The sequence below is a fragment of the Erpetoichthys calabaricus genome, chromosome 8 (genome assembly GCF_900747795.2).
Source record: "Erpetoichthys calabaricus chromosome 8, fErpCal1.3, whole genome shotgun sequence".
Taxonomy (NCBI): domain Eukaryota; kingdom Metazoa; phylum Chordata; class Cladistia; order Polypteriformes; family Polypteridae; genus Erpetoichthys; species Erpetoichthys calabaricus.
The window spans coordinates 99465305-99485502 of record NC_041401.2 but is presented as its reverse complement, the minus strand read 5'-3'; the positions used below and the strand labels follow the sequence as shown (position 1 = coordinate 99485502).

At 38.1% G+C, this 20198-nt stretch overlaps 2 protein-coding genes across 2 annotated transcripts in view; one reads left to right on the top strand and one right to left on the bottom strand.

Annotated features, from left to right (window-relative positions):
- Positions 1-20198, bottom strand: part of zgc:171740 (uncharacterized protein LOC795694 homolog) — a 317785-nt gene that overhangs the window by 84504 nt on the left and 213083 nt on the right. The gene's annotated exons all lie outside the window — the stretch shown is intronic.
- The window catches only part of rabep1 (rabaptin, RAB GTPase binding effector protein 1), a 66537-nt gene continuing 55573 nt past the window's right edge, over positions 9235-20198 (top strand). The window contains exons 1-2 of the mRNA XM_051930783.1: positions 9235-9420; positions 11636-11767. Of these exons, the coding sequence (XP_051786743.1) occupies positions 9375-9420; positions 11636-11767 (178 nt within the window). The 5' untranslated portion in view covers positions 9235-9374. The remainder of the gene's footprint in view (positions 9421-11635; positions 11768-20198) is intronic.

The following is a 20198-nucleotide window of genomic DNA, read 5'->3' as shown; positions in this document are numbered from 1 at the left end:
ATTTGTTACAAATATTATTCTAACTCTGTCAATTTCATATCTTTTAATGAGTCCATTCTTGTGCAGGGTCTCCAAAACATTCAGCTTTTCCTGGTGTATGAGTGCCGATCTCTGCCTGTACACCATCTTCTGGCAGCTCCCAGCGAGTGTTCAGAGTTCACACTCCCTGCTAAATCCTGGTAAAGTTAGGAGTAGTTTTGTTAATTATGAAAATTGATAAAATGCTTTTACTCCTACTTCTAAGAATAGAATTTTCAATCACTCTAAGATTTCTGAGCCAGCAAGGACTGTTTTCCTACTCTGTGATGCTTCATAAATACGGTAACTGATCTTTAACTTTGTCTCCTGCTGCTCTCACTCCTTCATTTTTGTAGTCTCCCTTACTCTTTTGTACACTTATTCTGCCAATTCTCCTCTATGTATCAGAAACACTAACCCTCCTACAAATGGACTTGAACAAACGTGAGCAGTCCAATTAGGATGCCTGCACTAGATCCTTTGTGCCTCACTCTGTGATCACATTCCCAATTAAACAATCTGGTCAAGTTATGCACAACACCCAACAGCATAAGAACTAATCCACCTGCAGAGGCTGAGGTAGTTCAGTCACATGTGCAGAATGGGTCCAGACTGTCTACCTCACAGGTTCCTTTGAAAAACTTGGACCAAACAAGTGCTAGAGGATAAAAAGAGCCAGAGCCTCAGCTCTGACTATGCCAGGACCATTGCCATGGATTGTAAAGCATGGAAAGGGGTCAGGAGCAAAATGGGAATTCCTGTGGCACCCACAGCAGTGTACTGGTTGCATGGTCAACCCCCTCTTCCAGGCACCAGATAGGGACCAAAGAAGAAAAAGATGTCTACCTCACCCAATCAAAAAACCTCTCTGTCAAAGGACAGCATGACATAAGGGTAGAAGAAGAGGAGAAACACATGACTGGTGATGGCAGAGAACATACGGCAAGCTGACATCTTTGATTCTAAGTGTGTGGAAGACAGAACAACTCTAATAATTGGTGATAAACAAGTAACCCCATAAAAATACTTGTTTGTGTGCTTTGGGATAAATAATTTATAGGATGTTTAAATCATATCTGCAGATAACAATAGTAGCAGATATCATCATCCAAAGAATTATTAAATTCTACATTATTCAATATTAATAAAAACTATTTTATCTACTTAGGGGAAAAGCAAAATTAAAAGGAACTGTTATATGAACAGTATAACGTGGTTGGGATGAAGAGCTCCATTAACCCCAACCATGGTCTCTATCCTGAGCATTAGCTAATGCCATCAAGGAGATGCTAAAGATAACTCATCTACCAAGACTGAATCTGTTTTCCCTTCACTAAAATAGTTAGATGAATGTTCTTTGGGTATTCATAGGAGGTATCAATGGAAAGATGGAGACACCCAGCAACATGTGACTGTAAAGAATGATCTGCCTATTAAGGTAGCAGTGGTGGCCATGGTGGATAAGAAAATTAATTGCATAAAGTGAGCCCTTAGACAATGTGTTGTACTCATTTCAGGTCATCAGTTATGGCCATTTTTTTACTAATCACTGCCTTTTCAATTAAACAACAAATTTTCTAGAACCAATCGAATGAATAATTTCAGATGCATGTCTGCATTGGCTTGTTGATCGGAATAAAATAGTACTATTGTTGCTTGAAGATACTGTATGTTTCTCATAAAATGTTATATTCGGCAGAAGTAGAATCAGCATTGTTCCACCAGTAGTTTTGTTTTTGCTTGTAATAGTTCCATTTCACGCCTCATGTAATACATGCTTGGAACAGAAGATAAGCCCTTAAAAAGCTGGTGGAGAATTCAGCATGATTCAGATCCTCTTTTGCTCTCTTTCCTAACCATGACTAGAAGTGAGTCATGCAGGACAGGACATTGAATAGTGACCAGATGTCGCAGGGAGCTTACCAAGAAGCCCAAGAAAGAATGGAAGGCAAGAAGATCATCTCTTCCAGTCACGTGGCTTCAGAAAAGTGTAAAAAGGAAAAGCAAAACTTTCCATTGATAAACTAAGCCTTTAAGCATATATACTGGTCCTTTCTTTTCATATACCTGTACAAACTTTTAAGTGTTAATTTGACTCTTTTATCTGTGTATGTTTACCACAGGAGACAGATAGTTAAGAGTTCTTGCTGTTATAACTGAAGAAAGAAAACTTGCTATGTTAAAGGAAAAGTGTTTTAATAAATGTAACCAGCATGCCTGTGCTTGATAGTACACATACTTTAATTATCTCATGGTTTGGTTGACCTAAAATGCTACAAAATTCTGTATAGAAACAACAATATAAACTTGCACCTTTTACAAAACAAAATCAAAGGATTCTTCAGTAATATAAATATCCATTAAAGGAGCAGGACATCTTTTCTAAGAATACTTTTTTTTTTTTTTTTGCAGATAAAGGTATGCAAAAGTATCCTGAGTAGAAATAGAAAGAGGGTGCTTTAATTCCAAAAGCAGAAGGATAGTGTAAGTGGTGCATCTGCCATCTCAGAAGATTTCACCCCCAAGTTTGATTCCAGACTGACATATGTGTATGAAGCTGGCATGTTCTTGTTCTATTTATGTTGCTTTCCTTTGAGAAGCTCTGAATTGTTCCATTGCAAGAGACTATGTGGTGAACTGGTGGTAGGTTCTGGGATGGGGAAGGAGCCTCCACTAGAGTGCAGCTTGCTAAATGGGTGTATCAGTAGCACTATGTTATTAAGTGGTTTTCTAAACACAATATTTATAAGCACTCAGCCCTGAGCTTTCGATACCTGTCACGTATTATTATCAGAGGAAAGAGATTATACATAAAAAGAATCAAAGGCAATATATAGCAAATGAGGAAGAGTGCAGGGTAAGAAGTGTGGATTAGTAAGATGGGGTTCAAAAAATGCTAGTTTTGAAGTATTTTTTTTATTATTTGGATGTTCTTTTTTTAAGCCTACATATGCTGGTACATGTCCAAATGTCCGTTAATGGCATTTTCATTTGTTGGCCATTCTTAGTATTTACCTTGAATCTTACTTGCACTGTGTCCCAGTTAGACATGCGCACGGTTGAATTGGTATGCGCATATATCAGAGACTGTGGGGCCTTCCTTCTGTCAGCATTGTGATGTTCTTTGTATAAATGCCAGTAGTCAACAGTAAAGTACAGTGCTTGCTAATTACTAAGTTTTGCATCTTCCTTAAGCTTCACCAAACTATCTTTTTGAATTCCACAATGTGATCATGTCTCATTTTTTCTGTCCAGGACACTGCCATGGCTTCAGTCGTTGTCTACCCTATTAGTTAGTGATGCGATTTGAGTGGCGCATCTATCACTTCAACTGCATTTTACTGAGTCTGTAAGTTACCACAATATTAATGAAGATCGACCAAACATTTAAAAAAAAAACACTTGTTGACTTATTTTCTTCTTTCTATTATGTCACCAAATTTCAAATAAATCTATCTAAGCTTTTTTGAGATTTTTAATTTTAATTTATTGTATTTAATTTTAATTTTTTTAATTGTGGAGGGGTGGTTTACCACTAAATATTGATATATTGAAATGTACTTTCTTAGCGGAAACCAACTCACCTAGATGTACTATCCTGCCAAAATTCAACTTTTCAACTAATAATGAAATAGTGTTTTTGTTAATGAGCGAGTCAGTTATACATATATATATATGTTGTGAGGGACACCCGGTGTCCTTACCCAACTGGGATGCCCTTGAGATGGAAAGACGGGGGGAGTAGCATGCATGAAGCATTGTCTTCCTAGGACTGCTAGATGCCATATTTTCCCACAGGGCATCATGGGACTTGGAGTTTGTTGGCTCAGCCCTGTTGTGTTCCGTAGCTGGCACCAGGAGGTGCTGCGGGGACTGGAGCGCCCTACTTTGTCAGGGTCTCACCTCACCCAGAAGTGCTTCTGAGCTACAGCTTCAGAACACCAGAAGTGCTTCTGGGTGGGACATAAAAGGAGCTGCCTGCCTCTGCTCTTGGAGCCAGAGTCAGGAGAATGGAGGACAAAGCTTGTGTGGAGTAGTGGAGGAGGCAGTGACCAAGAGAGAGACAGAGAAGGAGAAGGCAAGGAGTAGCTATGTGCTGCTTGTTCATTTTGCATTTTTGTTGGTGTTGGCTGAAACAATTGTAAAAGAGATTCCCACTGAATAAAAACTCTCTTGTGCTTTTACGCTTGTGTCCAAGTGTTTGTGTTGAGCGTTTGAGGAGCTGGAGTGCCCCCTTGTGGCCACTATATATATGTATACAGTGCGTCCAGAAAGTATTCACAGCGCATCACTTTTTCCACATTTTGTTATGTTACAGCCTTATTCTAAAATGGATTAAATTCATTTTTTCCTCAGAATTCTACACAAAACACCCCATAATGACAACGTGAAAAAAGTTTACTTGAGGTTTTTGCAAATTTATTAAAAATAAAAAAACTGAGAAATCACATGTACATAAGTATTCACAACCTTTGCTCAATACTTTGTTGATGCACCTTTGGCAGCAATTACAGCCTCAAGTCTTTTTGAATATGATGCGCTAGGGCTGCCCTTTGTCACCGATTCTGTTCATAACTTTTATGGACAGAATTTCTAGGCGCAGCCAGGGTGTTGAGGGGGTCCGGTTTGGTGGGCTCAGGATTGGGTCACTGCTTTTTGCAGATGATGTTGTCCTGTTTGCTTCATCAGGCCGTGATCTTCAGCTCTCTCTGGATCGGTTTGCAGCTGAGTGTGAAGCGGCTGGGATGAGAATCAGCACCTCCAAATCCGAGACCATGGTCCTCAGCCGGAAAAGGGTGGAGTGCCCTCTCAGGGTTGGTAGCGAAATCCTGCCCCAAGTGGGGGAGTTCAAGTATCTCGGGGTCTTGTTCCTGAGTGAGGGAAGAATGGAGTGTGAGATCGACAGGCGGATCGGTGCGGCATCCGCAGTAATGCGGGCGCTGCATCGGTCTGTCGTGGTGAAAAAGGAGCTGAGCCGCAAGGCGAAGCTCTCAATTTACCAGTCGATCTATGTTCCTACCCTCACCTATGGTCATGAACTATGGGTAGTGACCGAAAGAACGAGATCGCGAATACAAGCGACTGAAATGAGTTTCCTCCGCATGGTGTCTGGGCTTTCTCTTAAAGATAGGGTGAGAAGCTTAGTCATCCGGGAGGGGCTCAGAGTAGAGCCGCTGCTCCACCGCATCGAGAGGAGTCAGATGAGGTGGCTCGGGCATCTGATCAGGATGCCTCCTGGACGCCTCCCTGGTGAGGTGTTCCGGGCACGTCTAACCGGGAGGAGGCCCCGGGGAAGACCCAGGACACGTTGGAGGGACTATGTCTCTCGACTGGCCTGGGAACGCCTTGGGATTCTCCCGGAAGAGCTAGAAGAAGTGGCCGGGGAGAGGGAAGTCTGGGCATCTCTGCTCAAGCTGCTGCCCCCGCGACCCGACCTCGGATAAGCGGGAGACAATGGATGGATGGATGGATGGATGGATGGATGGATGGATGGATGGATGCCACAAGCTTGGCACACCTATCCTTCGCAAGTTTCGCCCATTCCTCTTTGCAGCACCTCTCAAGCTCCCTCAAGGCTGGGCCACTCAAGAACATTCACAGAGTTGTCCTGAAGCCAGTCCTTTGATATCTTGGTTGTGTGCTTAGGGTCGTTGTCCTGCTGAAAGATGAACCGTCGTCCCAGTCTGAGGTCAAGAGCGCTCTGGAGCAGGTTTTCATCCAGGATGTCTCTGTACATTGCTGCAGTCATCTTTCCCTTTATCCTGACTAGTCTCCCAGTCCCTGCCGCTGACAAACATCCCCACAGCATGATGCTGCCACCACGATGCTTCACTGTAGGGATGGTATTGGCCTGGTGATGAGTGGTGCCTGGTTTCCTCCAAACATGACGCCTGGCATACACACCAAAGAGTTCAATCTTTGTCTCATCAGACCAGAGAATTTTCTTTCTCATGGTCTGAGAGTCCTTCAGGTGCCTTTTGGCAAACTCCAGGCGGGCTGTCATGTGCCTTTTACTAAGGAGTGGCTTCTATCTGGCCACTCTACCATACAGGCCTGATTGGTGGATTGCTGCAGAGATGGTTCTCCTTCTGGAAGGTTCTCCTCTCTCCACAGAGGACCTCTGGAGCTCTGACAGAGTGACCATCGGTTTCTTGGTCACCTCCCTGACTAAGGCCCTTCTCCCCTGATCGCTCAGTTTAGATGGACGGCCAGCTCTAGGAAGAGTCCTGGTGGTTTCAAACTTCTGAGCTGTAACATAACAAAATGTGGAAAAAGTGATGCGCTGTGAATACTTTCTGGATGCACTGTATATATATATATATATGTGTGTGTGTGTGTGTGTGTGTGTGTGTGTGTGTGTGTCCAAGCCTTTGTGTTGAGCGTTTGAGGAGCTGGAGTGCCCCCTTGTGGCCACTATATATACAGTGGTGTGAAAAACTATTTGCCCCCTTCCTGATTTCTTATTCTTTTGCATGTTTGTCACACAAAATGTTTCTGATCATCAAACACATTTAACCATTAGTCAAATATAACACAAGTAAACACAAAATGCAGTTTTTAAATGATGGTGTTTATTATTTAGGGAGAAAAAAAATCCAAACCTACATGGCCCTGTGTGAAAAAGTAATTGCCCCCTTGTTAAAAAATAACCTAACTGTGGTGTATCACACCTGAGTTCAATTTCCGTAGCCACCCCCAGGCCTGATTACTGCCACACCTGTTTCAATCAAGAAATCACTTAAATAGGAGCTGCCTGACACAGAGAAGTAGACCAAAAGCACCTCAAAAGTTAGACATCATGCCAAGATCCAAAGAAATTCAGGAATAAATGAGAACAGAAGTAATTGAGATCTATCAGTCTGGTAAAGGTTATAAAGCCATTTCTAAAGCTTTGGGACTCCAGCGAACCACAGTGAGAGCCATTATCCACAAATGGCAAAAACATGAAACAGTGGTGAACCTTCCCAGGAGTGGCCGGCCGACCAAAATTACCCCAAGAGCGCAGAGACGACTCATCCGAGAGGTCACAAAAGACCCCAGGAAAACGTCTAAAGAACTGCAGGCCTCACTTGCCTCAATTAAGGTCAGTGTTCACGACTCCACCATAAGAAAGAGACTGGGCAAAAACGGCCTGCATGGCAGATTTCCAAGACGCAAACCACTGTTAAGCAAAAAGAACATTAGGGCTCGTCTCAATTTTGCTAAGAAACATCTCAATGATTGCCAAGACTTTTGGGAAAATACCTTGTGGACTGATGAGTCAAAAGTTGAACTTTTTGGAAGGCAAATGTCCCGTTACATCTGGCGTAAAAGGAACACAGCATTTCAGAAAAAGAACATCATACCAACAGTAAAATATGGTGGTGGTAGTGTGATGGTCTGAGGTTGTTTTGCTGCTTCAGGACCTGGAAGGCTTGCTGTGATAGATGGAACCATGAATTCTACTGTCTACCAAAAAATCCTGAAGGAGAATGTCCGGCCATCTGTTCGTCAACTCAAGCTGAAGCGATCTTGGGTGCTGCAACAGGACAATGACCCAAAACACACCAGCAAATCCACCTCTGAATGGCTGAAGAAAAACAAAATGAAGACTTTGGAGTGGCCTAGTCAAAGTCCTGACCTGAATCCAATTGAGATGCTATGGCATGACCTTAAAAAGGCGGTTCATGCTAGAAAACCCTCAAATAAAGCTGAATTACAACAATTTTGCAAAGATGAGTGGGCCAAAATTCCTCCAGAGCGCTGTAAAAGACTCATTGCAAGTTATCGCAAACGTTTGATTGCAGTTATTGCTGCTAAGGGTGGCCCAACCAGTTATTAGGTTCAGGGGGCAATTACTTTTTCACACAGGGACATGTAGGTTTGGATTTTTTTTTCTCCCTAAATAATAAAAACCACCATTTACAAACTGCATTTTGTGTTTACTTGTGTTATATTTGACTAATGGTTAAATGTGTTTGATGATCAGAAACATTTTGTGTGACAAACATGCAAAAGAATAAGAAATCAGGAAGGGGGCAAATAGTTTTTCACACCACTGTATGTATATATACTGTATATATAGGGTAGTCCAGATCTAACTATGCAATTACTGCATTGCATTGCATTAGACGTTGCAAGTTAGATCTGGACCACCCTGGTGTATATATATATATATATATATATATATATATATATATATATATATATATATATACACACACACACCATCTTCAGCTCCAAGGCCACATTATCTTGTATTAAATCTCCCATCTGTTATCCTGACACTATGGAAGTAAAAGCTGAAAATCTGAGGCCAAACCTCCCCGCTGTATGGCCACTCAAATACCCTTCTCTACAGTTTATCCTGACTACTACAGTATGATCAGAAGGTCATCATCATCATATAACAATCTCCAGAGTTCAACACCCTGACACACTACGTAAGCACATCCACCAAAAAGACAAAGAGGTAAGAACTGAACCCTGAAAGTAAACCTACTTGCACATTGAATATTTCGGTGTCTTCATATGCAGTGTTCACTGTTGTTACCTGTACTTTCAGAACACCAGTTCTCTTGGGATAGCATCGAAACCCTTTTCTAGCGCTATACATTCATAACCTGATCTGAACAGGTAATGAAGTACCGCACTCTCAGTCTGAATGACTACCACATCAGGGTTACTTTTGAGGTTTTAAAGTTTTATTTTTACACACAACACTTGACAAAAGTGATGGAACGCCGAATTTTTACATGAAAAGTGCTATCATAATGTTCATTACGCGCTAAAACAAATGACAAGAGTGATACGTGAAGCACCAAAGTGCCTTAAGCGGACCACAAAATAAAGTATGATAAGGCTTGGTAGATCTTGAACAACCGCCAATTTCGACTGCAAATTGTGAAATCTGAAGATTTTACAGCTTGATTCAGATTTGCCACCGCAGGGGACCATCTAATGCGCCAACTGGAAAGAGGCATCTGAGGAAAACTATACAATTGGCACACCTATATGCGGATGTTAAAGGCTTGCTAACACAAAATCTGCTGTCATGTCAGTAAATCTGATTTTGAAATAATTTTGCTTTTTAGAGTTAAAAATAATAATTATATATACAGAAGGAAAGTTACTTATGAGTTTGGTAGAAAGTGACAGCACCCAAAACGCCGCAGGCTGTACTAATCGTACTGCGAGTTTCCTTTGAGCGCCGACTGTAGGCCACGCCCACTCCCAGGGCTCGCGCGTGCGCATCTGCCGCTCTCAACCCGAGGATGTTGTTGTCAGTACGTCCCAAACACCAAGTCCTTAGGTTTAGGCGCTCTTAACGCTCTCTGGCTCTGAGCCTGCTCACTCCCGCAACACCTGGGGGAACAATGGCCGAGCAGGCCCCGGGATCAACTGCTTCTCCCCAGCTGGACGGTAAATATGTACCTTTGTATTACCTCCTAGACGAGGTCAAGTGAGCGGCAGGGCTAGCGGCCTGTACAGCCGCGGTCTCGCCCAGTTTTCTGTCACTAGACAAGCGTGCTTCTGCGAAGCCGGCGTGTACATTGACAGAACACACAACCTGCTCCATCGTGGAGTGGGCGTTGATGATGGCAAGGTTGGTAAGCGACTTTATTTTCTTCATTTTATTGAAGCACGCTGAAAGTTACCGAGGCGTGCCTGGCATCTTTTGCAGGTGGTGCTGGGTGGACACCTGCGGCTTGCTCGCCTCCTTTATTTCGTGGACTGTAGTTAAATGGAAGTGCATGGATCGGGCAAGGAAGACCAGTCAATCAAGAGGCGTTAAGTACTATGATGGGACGTGGACTATGCACTGTGGCGCAGACCAGAATCTAAATCTTTCTAGCTACACAAACAGCTTAAATGCCTTGGGAAATAAAATTAAGCTTACCTGTTAGAATCGGTAGTCTGGCCTGAAAAGTTTTTAAACCTGCTCCGCCATTCTGAATCCGCAGGCGTTATGTAAATGGGAATCTGAATCTTTTTTTGTTTTGAAGAAAAAAAAACCCAAAACAATTCAAAGCCTTTTGAAGTGTCCAATCCTTTTGCATTCACTTAAGGCTGTCTTGACATTGATCTTGTTTGTGCCTTGTCCTTTTCTGTGTTGTAAGCATGGGTGGTTGTATTTGCTAGAAAGGTTAAACAAGGTGCCATTAATGATGATACGTTGATTTGAAATTTTAGATGAGATAACACCACTCTCTATGATAGTGTCTCAATGTTTAAATAAAAATTATAGTAACTGTTGTAATGAAACTCCTCATATGGGAGTGTTCTGACTTACTAGGCAGTCATAATATAGAAATTAGGTGAAATTGTTTAATCAATTGTCTGAGCATACTTTTTGCATTACAAGGTGATGTGGCATTGCTTCCAGTCCCTCCAATATCAAACAGAAGATAGGACCCAGCCCAGGATGATATACCAGTATACACAAACACACATGCAGATTTGTCTGTCATTGTAGCACATAGGTGAGCACTTCTGCCTCACTGATCCAGTGTCCTATGTTCAAATTGTAATCTTATGACTGCAGGTGTTTCTTCCACAAGCCGTGCAAGTCATTAGTGATTCTAAGTTGTTTCCCAGTGAGTGTTGGTGTTTGTGAAATTGGTCCCGCAGTGGATTGATATACCATTCAGGGCTGTTGGCTTATGCTCATTGCTGCTGGAATAGGCTCCGGTCCCTTCATCGATTAAGCAAGGATGAATGCATCATGTTGTTAACATGTCTTTAGAAATGGGGGAGAAAATGTGTATGAATGCTCTGAAGAAGCATATAAACTCCATATTCAAGGCACCAGCCAGGAATTGAACTGAAGTCCAAATCCTCTGAGTTGACAGTATTATCTGCTGCCTGTTATGTATTATATTTTGCACTTCATGTATTGTTGTGGTTTTGACAGCTGTATGCTTTAATATTAAATTCCTTAAAAGCTAATGTGATTTATATATTGTGACTTTACCTGATAGACTGTTTTGTACATTGTGATTTAAAGATCAGTATAAATATAAAAAGTCTTTACATTCATTTTTCTAAACATTTCTGTAGTTAATAATATACCCTTCTAATTAACAAAATATAACCCCACACTTTGATGTGTATTATGGTATTTATATCTATAATATTAATGCAAGTACCAAAGAGCAGATGTTTTAAAACCTTTTTTAGGGGAGTGTGACATGAGAACATGTAGTAGTACATAACATATACATGTTGATTTGGATCTTAAAGAGTTATAAACTTGCACAATAAATTAACAAACTATAACTCCATAGTTATAAAAAAATACAACAAAATGTAACTCACACTTTGGTGTGTATTGTGATAGACCATCTAGAAGTACAAATGCCAAAGAGCAGTAGATGTTTTAAAAAATTAGTTTACAGGAAAGTGACATGTAAATACTTGGCTGTGCAGTAAATAATCTAGTGCTGATTTGAATCTTAAAAGAATTATAAACTTAAACCATAAAGTTTTTTTAGAGGCAGTCTTAGAAAAGGATAATATTAAAATGTTTTAATTTGTGCTATTTTCAGAATGTAATGTTTTTATCAGCAATATGTCAGTAGCGAGTTTTCATCTTACATAGGGATTCTGTCTTTTATGTGTTTCTTGTCCATCACAGCCAGGGTGCTGCATCAGAGGGTACTTGACCTGGAGCAGGAGAAGGCAGAGTATCTCAGAGTGAAGCAGCATCAGGAACAGGAGTTTAACCAGCGGAGAGCCAAGTTTAAGGAACTATACTTATCCAAAGAAGGTGAGGCATCCAAGTTCAAGGATATGTATTCCTGTTAGGTAGTTGTGGTTCGCCAGGTTCTTTGTATGCAGAACAGGAATTGTAAATTCAGTATAAATTATCCTTTAAATGCTCCTGTCAGTTGAAGTTGGGGAGACTGTCTTAGCATATTGTATGCCAGTGTACTTAATTTTAACAGTGCTTGCAAATTGAATGTTTTCATGTTAAGATGTTTGTTTGGGTTCAACATTAAGGAAAGTAAAATGAATCCAGGCACAAAAGCACAGCGTGTTTGGCATTAAAATTTGTATTTAATTCCTAACATTAGTAATATGCCATAAGTTCAAATGTACATCACAATGTGTTCCTTCTACAGGTGCCATTCCCACTTAATGGGCAACACAATCAATAGCATTGTTACTCAGATTCTGATGTGTGTTGCAGAAAACATCCTGATGGTATTCCTTATGTATTGATGATTTTTATCACAACAACAAAAACTTAGGAAAAAAAATACATATGTTAGTGTACAGATTTTTGTCCCCCAGCCCAGTTGATATTGTCTCGTTCAGTCATGGAGAGCCCTGTCAAGTTTGGTTCAAGATTACGAAGTTTGGTGGGGTTGGGGGCTTCAGCTGGAGCTTATGCTGACAGCAATGGATACAGGGTATGTTCAGAATGGGGCCATTCTATTACAGGGCATACTTGGGCACACTTGACCACTTTAGAATTGCCAGTTAATGTAGCCTGCATTTTTATTTATTTATCAAAGTCCATTTGTTAATTTTTACAAATTACCCCAATTCTAGTATAGGGCAGCAAAGGGCCTAATCTTTTCCCGGCAACATATAAAGTAAGATGGGAACAAGCATTGCAAGGGTTATCATTTCATTAGTGGACATGCATACATTTATTGCTCTAGTGTAGAATCTACAATTAACTTAATATGCTCGTCTTTGACGTGTGAAGACATTAGCTCATACATGAGGTCTACACAGTTCTTTGATTGTTATTTAAAGCAGGACTGTTGAGGCATGAGGTTGAAGTCCTGACTAGTTTTTTACCTTAATAAAATTTACATAATACAGTCTGACGTCATATCTGAAAACAAATTTTGAGAACTACAGTGGGTTCTCGTTTTAGCACGTAATGTTCAATGCAGAAAACTTTTGTGACAATTGTGTTTGACTTCAAAAAATGCTAAGGAATCAGACTTTGTAATGATTAACAAATTATTATATTAAAATATTACCTAAAATAATGTGTTTATATTCATTTTACAATCTGCTTTATAAAGGTAATTTTTATATAAATGGTAAATTATTAAGGGTACTTTTAACACATTCACCTTGAAGTACCCTACTTCTGGAAAAGGTGTTTATATTCACACACATTCTGTAATGCTGCAAGCTGTAGCCAAGGCTGTTGTTCCATATAGGCAGTGTCGTTGTGGTGGTAGTGGTTTAAGTGAACATTAATACCAGCTAATAGGTCATATATTGCATACATATTACAACTGCATGTTCAAGTGTGTTTGATTGCATACTTTCTTGATGGCAATTTGATTCCTAGAAAATGTGTTGCATTTAATAATGTCTATTAAACTGCTAAATTAGAATTAATATTGTAGATAAAATATTGTTTGATTAATTTCCGTTTAAAATGAGCCATCTAATTTTATATTTTTACCATTTGTTATATTTATAATCAATTTTTCAGGCTTTTGTGTACAACTGCTCTAGATTAGTTGAGTGTGAGAAATTTGAGCTCCTTAAACTCGTAACAGGTTTTATGGCTTGAATGTCATGATGAGATGTAACTGTTGTATACATAAACCTACTGGCTTGTCAATTCCAGTTTTCCTGATAATGTTTAAGGTAGGTGTTTATTTCCAGACATGTGAGGAAACAAAGAAAACGCCTGAGCATAAACACCAAAACAACTTGTTTTTTTTTTGTTTTTTTTTAAATTTGCCTTTGGCTTGATTCATGGTGTTCTTACTGCAGATATGCAACCATTTGTTGATTCTGTCTTTTATGGTTTTTAAAGGCCAACTAAGGGAAATATATACAATTTTATCTGTTAATCAGTAATATACTTAATCACAAAAAAATCAAAAATCCACAAATGTTTCTGGGTTCAACTTCATGTTTTTGCCTGGAAGTTGAAGATGAGGCCATCACATTTTCCATATTTATGAGTTGTGGAATTTTTACCAGTAATAATTACTTTGTGATCTAATTATGATAATGCTAAAAAGTTTCTGCTAATGTGTTACTGTTACTTTGTAACAAACACACTTCATAAGAACTTTTGTTTTGTGCTTTAAAGGTAGCAAAATCAAACTGTTCTGCAATAAGCCCAACCATTATGTAAAATGTTGCTCTCAGTATACTACCAAAACATTTTAGTTAGCAACAACTTGCTCTAGTTTTTAATGTTAATGTCCTAACATTGTAGTTTATAGGTAAAATCAATCTTTTTAAAATGCTGATCAGTTTAAAAAGAGTAATAGTTTATTATTTAGTTCTGTGTTTGGCATGGGCTGAATCTGTATTTGTTAAAGTACACATGTTAACTTCTTTCAGGGGGATGTGAGTTGTGTCAGTATTGTTTTTTCCCTTTTTGTGTGCTTCTCATAATATGGATAGTTGAAAGCAGGCATATGGACATTTTCCCAGATGCAATTTAAATTATAATTATTAATTAGAATACGCATGCTGTCAATGATAGTCAAAATAATACCACATTGACTTAAATGTACAGTATTTTTAACCAGTAAATGATTACATTCATAAATAAACACCTTCATAACTGACTTAGACCTGAATTTATTAATGTATGATCACTTTTGATTAGAAGTGATTATTACATTGATACAATGTTTCCATATTGGGTTGATGTGTTTGTTTAAGTCTTGTACATTACATACTTATTAGGAACTGTAGCTAATTAGTAGTTGAGAAGAAATTACTGTGAGTCTAACTCTACTGTATTCCATATTTGTTAATTTTGAAAATATTATGTCATTTTTTTAATTGTAAAATGTAGTAATCCAATTTTACGTGGTTACTTGTTATTTACATTAAATATATAAAATTTTGAGACCATTCACTCTATTGAGCTAGTTGGGTTAGGTAATAACAAAGTTTTCCAAAATGTCATTTGGGTGTTTTTTAAAGTATTAAGAGTTTTTGCTACAACTGCATAACGTGGCACTTTCTTTATGATTTTCACCACCCTCAGTATATGAATTTCATGATCTGTATTGAATTCACTTTTTCATAATGTACAATGGGTTTTATCTAGTTCAACCTTATCTAAAATAATTCTGCTTGATAAATGTTAACAGTAACTTTTAGAATTTTGACAGCTTTAACTACCCATGTAGTATTCTTAGCTCAAAGCTCAAAAAGTTGAATTTGAGTTGTCTTGTGCTTGTTTACAAAGCTGCTGTCATTTTTTTTGTAATACTCTATATTTTTGTCTTTGCTATTATTTATTTTGACTGTAAAGTTCTTTTATTTGCATTCAGTTACAATGTAGTCTATCCATACATCCATTATCCAACCTGCTATATCCTAACTACCGGGTCACGGGGGTTACTGGATCCAATCCCAGCCAACACAGGGCACAAGGCAAGAAACAAACCCCGGGCAGGGCGCTAGCCCACCGCAGTACAATATAGCCTAATATTTTATATAACTTAATGAATTTAAATTATATAAAATTAATTAGAAAACTGTATAAATATAACCCCCTAAAATCTGTTTTTGTAGGTAGAAATTTCCTTTATGTATTTACAGAAAGATCCTTTTTAATGTAATTCCAAACTGTATTGCTCTCTCTTTAGTATTTGCCATTCAACTAATTGCCTGGTCATTGCAAATTTGTCAAGTTTACTCACTGTATTGCAATATTTACCTTTGGTATATTTATTAGAAAAGCGAATTGGCTCTAGCACAGATTCCTGTTCACTTCACTGATTGCCTTCTGCAACTGGTGCATTCTGTCTTTATCTCTAATCATTGTTTCCTGCCAATTACCCAAGCCTGCAGTTTAGTGGCTTCAAACTCCCAAGATTAAAGGATAAGTTTGGTGAAGTTGAACTTATTTTTTCACAGAAATGGAAAAAAAAAATCCCTATTGTGTCAGTACCAGACGAAAAGTGAAAAAGTCCTAAAAAACATACTGAATATGTCTAGATTTGAAGGGAGCAACAAGGAGATGTAGCACTACTGCTTCATAGCTCTGGATCTCGGGTTTAATTTTAGCTTGGTCACAGGTGTGTGTCAATTTTACATTTTTTTTCACGTTTACATAGGTTGCTTTGTTTGCCAAGCATGTCCTGTGATGCATTGGAACCCTGTCCAGTTTAGTTTTCTTCCTTGCACTGCATGCTGTTGAGATAGACTGTGAGTGTTTTCCCAAACTTTTTCTCTGAGCATGAGATTTGCTTATCTGCATAAACCCAGTAGCATAGCGTGAATATGTACTTCTGCTGAATCTGTTTCTTCTAGTAGCTCATGTAGTAACCATATTGCATGAGTGACATTGAGCAGTAAAACGCTTGTGATTGCTTGAATGAATGTTGTGAAATATTGATAGAAGTACTAACATATGGCACAAAATAAGTGCATTGTATTGTAGAAAGTTCTTCAATATTGAGGTGCCATCTAATATGTGAATAACTCTTAAATATTCCTAAAAAACATGCACTCTATATTAATATGCTTGAATAGTGAGATACGTACATTATGTACTCAGACACTTGCATTATTGCATTACTTTTCAGTATTCTCTTCTACCACCACCACCTTTAAAGATAAAATAATTTAGCTCATCTACTCAGTTTACATTTAACTTATAAATTGTGTGAAATAAGCAAATTATTGTTTGTGTATTACACACCTACATACAATGAGGAAACAAAAAAAAATAATGAAATTGTAAAAAAAAAAAAAAAAAAACTCATAAATTTACAGCAGTTTCCTTTTTAGTCACTTTCAAAATACTCCCCTTGAGATGCAATACACCTTTCCCAGAATTTCTCCCATTTCTGTTAGCATTTTCTGTATTCCTGTTTTGTTACTGTGTCCACAGTAGCAAATCTTCTTCCCTTCAGGAAGAAAAAGAACTTACATGTAGTGAGATATGGCAGTTATAAGGGTACAAAGCAACAACCATGTTGTTCTTGATCGAAATTTTTTGACTGATAATGTAGTTTGCAAAGCTGTGTTGTTTGGTGCAAAATGCAGTTTTGCATGCTCCACTACTTTGGAAGTGTTTTCCCTGATGCTTTCCTGTAGATCCCTCAGCAGTTCAGTTCAGTGTCACCGCTTAACAGTCTGTTCACATGGAAGAAATTCTTTATCAACAAGTCTGTCAGTGTCAAAAAACACAGTCATTATTGTCTCTTGAAAATCTGGTTATCACCAAGTCATCTCCACTAATGTAAAATAAACTCCAAAATATGCACCTGATTAACTCAGCATTTTATGCCACTCGGTGGGCTGACTAACCACACTTGTAGGCATACAATACCTAACGGCATGTTTAATAACTACACCCTATTCTGTGCTATTGACTGATTTTTGGGGACAAATCCCATACATTAAGTATAAACTTTAAATGTTTCAGGGCATAATTTTAGTTTTCTGATTTGCTGGAATTAATCAGAACTTACCTTGACAGCATTAACAAAGGTCAGGCACCAATGTTGAATGGAACACCAGAGCCTGTCAGTGCACAGTAAAACACACAAACTACAACTGACATAATTTTGAATCATTAATCAATTTAATCTGCACTTGGGGTACAAGTTTATACCTAGAACAGTGCACAAATCCATCAAATGACACACTTAATTAACCCCATGTAACATGGATAGAGCCTGAATATTCCATTGGCTATGACCAGATCAGAATCAAACCTGAGCTCCTGGGACTGTAAGGCAGGAGTAATAACCATTATGTCAACTTGTTAGCTTCATTTTATTTTGTTATCTGCACTAAAATTATTAAAACAAATGTATGCAAAAAGCATAGTCATAAATAGTGGCACAAATGCATTCAAGAAGTTATTTTGCAAGATAACACTGTCATATTTGCAAAATTACTTGTTTGATGACAGTAATAAGCTTCTGTGAAAACAAGCCATCACTTATAACATTGATATATGAGACCTAGCACAGTCCTAGTTCTGTTCATAATGTGAAGTTTTGTCAGGGTTGTAAATTTAACTGTCATGTACTTTAGCCATCATTGTAGTAAAAACGCAACAAAAGTAACAAAGTATTTCAACTGTTATAGCTGTATCAGAAGGTGTGAAAATAGTCTTACTTTAAATAAAGCACAGAGTTTTCACTATAATAAACAGGATCAAAAGTAGCAACTTCTGCTACTGGTTGCTGTGGCATTTCATATTAGATTGAGTCATTTTGACATTTAAGCTTCTATATACTGGCACATTTTACTTTTTATCAATATTGTATAAAGTACTCAACAGCCATACCTGAGTAAAAGTTGAGGTAGTTTTCTGAAATGTTACTCTGGGAAAAGTAAAATTTGCCCAAGAGCGAACTACTCAAGTAGAAGTTTTAAAATATCTGATATTAATTGTTCTTAAGTATCAAAAGTAAAAGTAAATGTAGGATCCCTATCGGTTTTATATATTAAAATTAAAATAATTCCAACTGCCTTCTTTTTGTATGGTGAGTCATGTTAAGTAACTAAAGTATGAACTAAGTAACTGCGGCTTGAAACAGTGAGATATTCAACGTGAGCAGACATCTTAATGATTATATATTAATCAATGCAATATACAGAGTGGTCCAGATCTAATTATGCAATTATTGCATTGCATTGCATTAAAAGTTGCATACACTAATAGGAGAGATTTACAGGCTTACCCTGCTTTAGGAAGAAGCAAATCTGTTCCTGAAAACCCCTTTGTGAAATTGATTTTCTTAAAAGATAAGTTTGGAATTTTTCAAGTTTAAATTATTTTTTCACAATTATGGTAAAATTTAATTTTCCACTTAGAATTGTGTTCCAAAATTAAGCATTGTTTATACATTAAAAAAAAATACCTTGTCAGTTATTGTAGTGTACAATGAGGCTTCAAAGTACTTGGATTCAAAGCAAGACAGTAATGGACACTTTTGTATGAAATCTTCAGTTTCTTAGAAGTCTTTAACATTGATTAACAGTCATTGTGCAAAAAAAACAATAGACTGACATGTTTCTTTTTCATTTTGGCCAGAGCTTTGGGAATGGCAGTACCTTGCAACCCAAGTGAACAGAATGACAGGTTTCAAGAGTGCTAATTCAATTACAAAGGTATCTTTAATAGCCAACTAGCACTTAAAATTACTAAGAAAAAGCTAAAGAAGTTGACCATTAGGTCATTGAAAGTCATATGTGAATAATAACGCATGAAATGACTGATTTATAATTTAATAGCCATTATCAAAACTGCTAGGTCTCCCAGCTCAAGCCAAGGCTCCTTATTTGCTTGTGAGGTTCCTGGAGTTGTATAGGGTAAATAATACAGTACTGTATATCGTTATTTGGAATACATGCATTTCATGTGTGTTCTGTGCCTACAAAGATCTGGGTAAGTGTAGGATGAAAGGAAATGCAAGAAATGCTGAACACATCCCTAAAGCAGAAACTTTTTTCCATATTATACTAATAATGACATGAAGTGTGTAATATGTGAAGACTTTAGCCCAAATATCAAATAAACACATGTGCTTTTATTCAAGAATATAACCAAAGGAAGAAAAAGCATTCAATTTACATGTGCCTGTCCATGAGTTCAAAACTCAAGCTCAAATGTCAATCGACAGGGAGTTTGCACATATTCTTGAATGGTGTATAGGCAAGAACTGCTGCCTTATAACTCGAAGGTCCCAGGTTCGAGACTGGGCGTTCTGTGTTTTGAGTAGTGAGCTGCTATGGGTCTCAGTATAGTTTGCTTTGTCCACGTCATAATGTGACTGGTGTGTTCACATCTACCTGAACAAACCAGACTGTGGGAATTGAAAAAAAAATACACATTATGAACTAGGTGTGAAAACACCTTCAGATAAGGAAGTATGGGTTACTAATATGACAGGGTATGGACAGAGAGGGAAGTAGAAGAACAGGTAAAAGGATGGCAGGTCGAACATAGACTGGTTTTATTATTTTGGAGGTGTCCAGTGGGCAGCAGCAGGGTACAGTTTATATTGTAATAAGCAATATTTCAATAAAGGCAGCAAGAATATTTTAAATTGGATGTAAATGTTTTAGGTACAGTATATGTCAAACCTGCAGTCACATACAACAGAGATTGGAAAGGGTGGTCACAATGTGGTGCCATGCAAACCATAGAACAGTTCATATGAGATAATGAATGTGATATGACATAGGACCAATCTAATTACATGAACAGGGTTCATATGAAT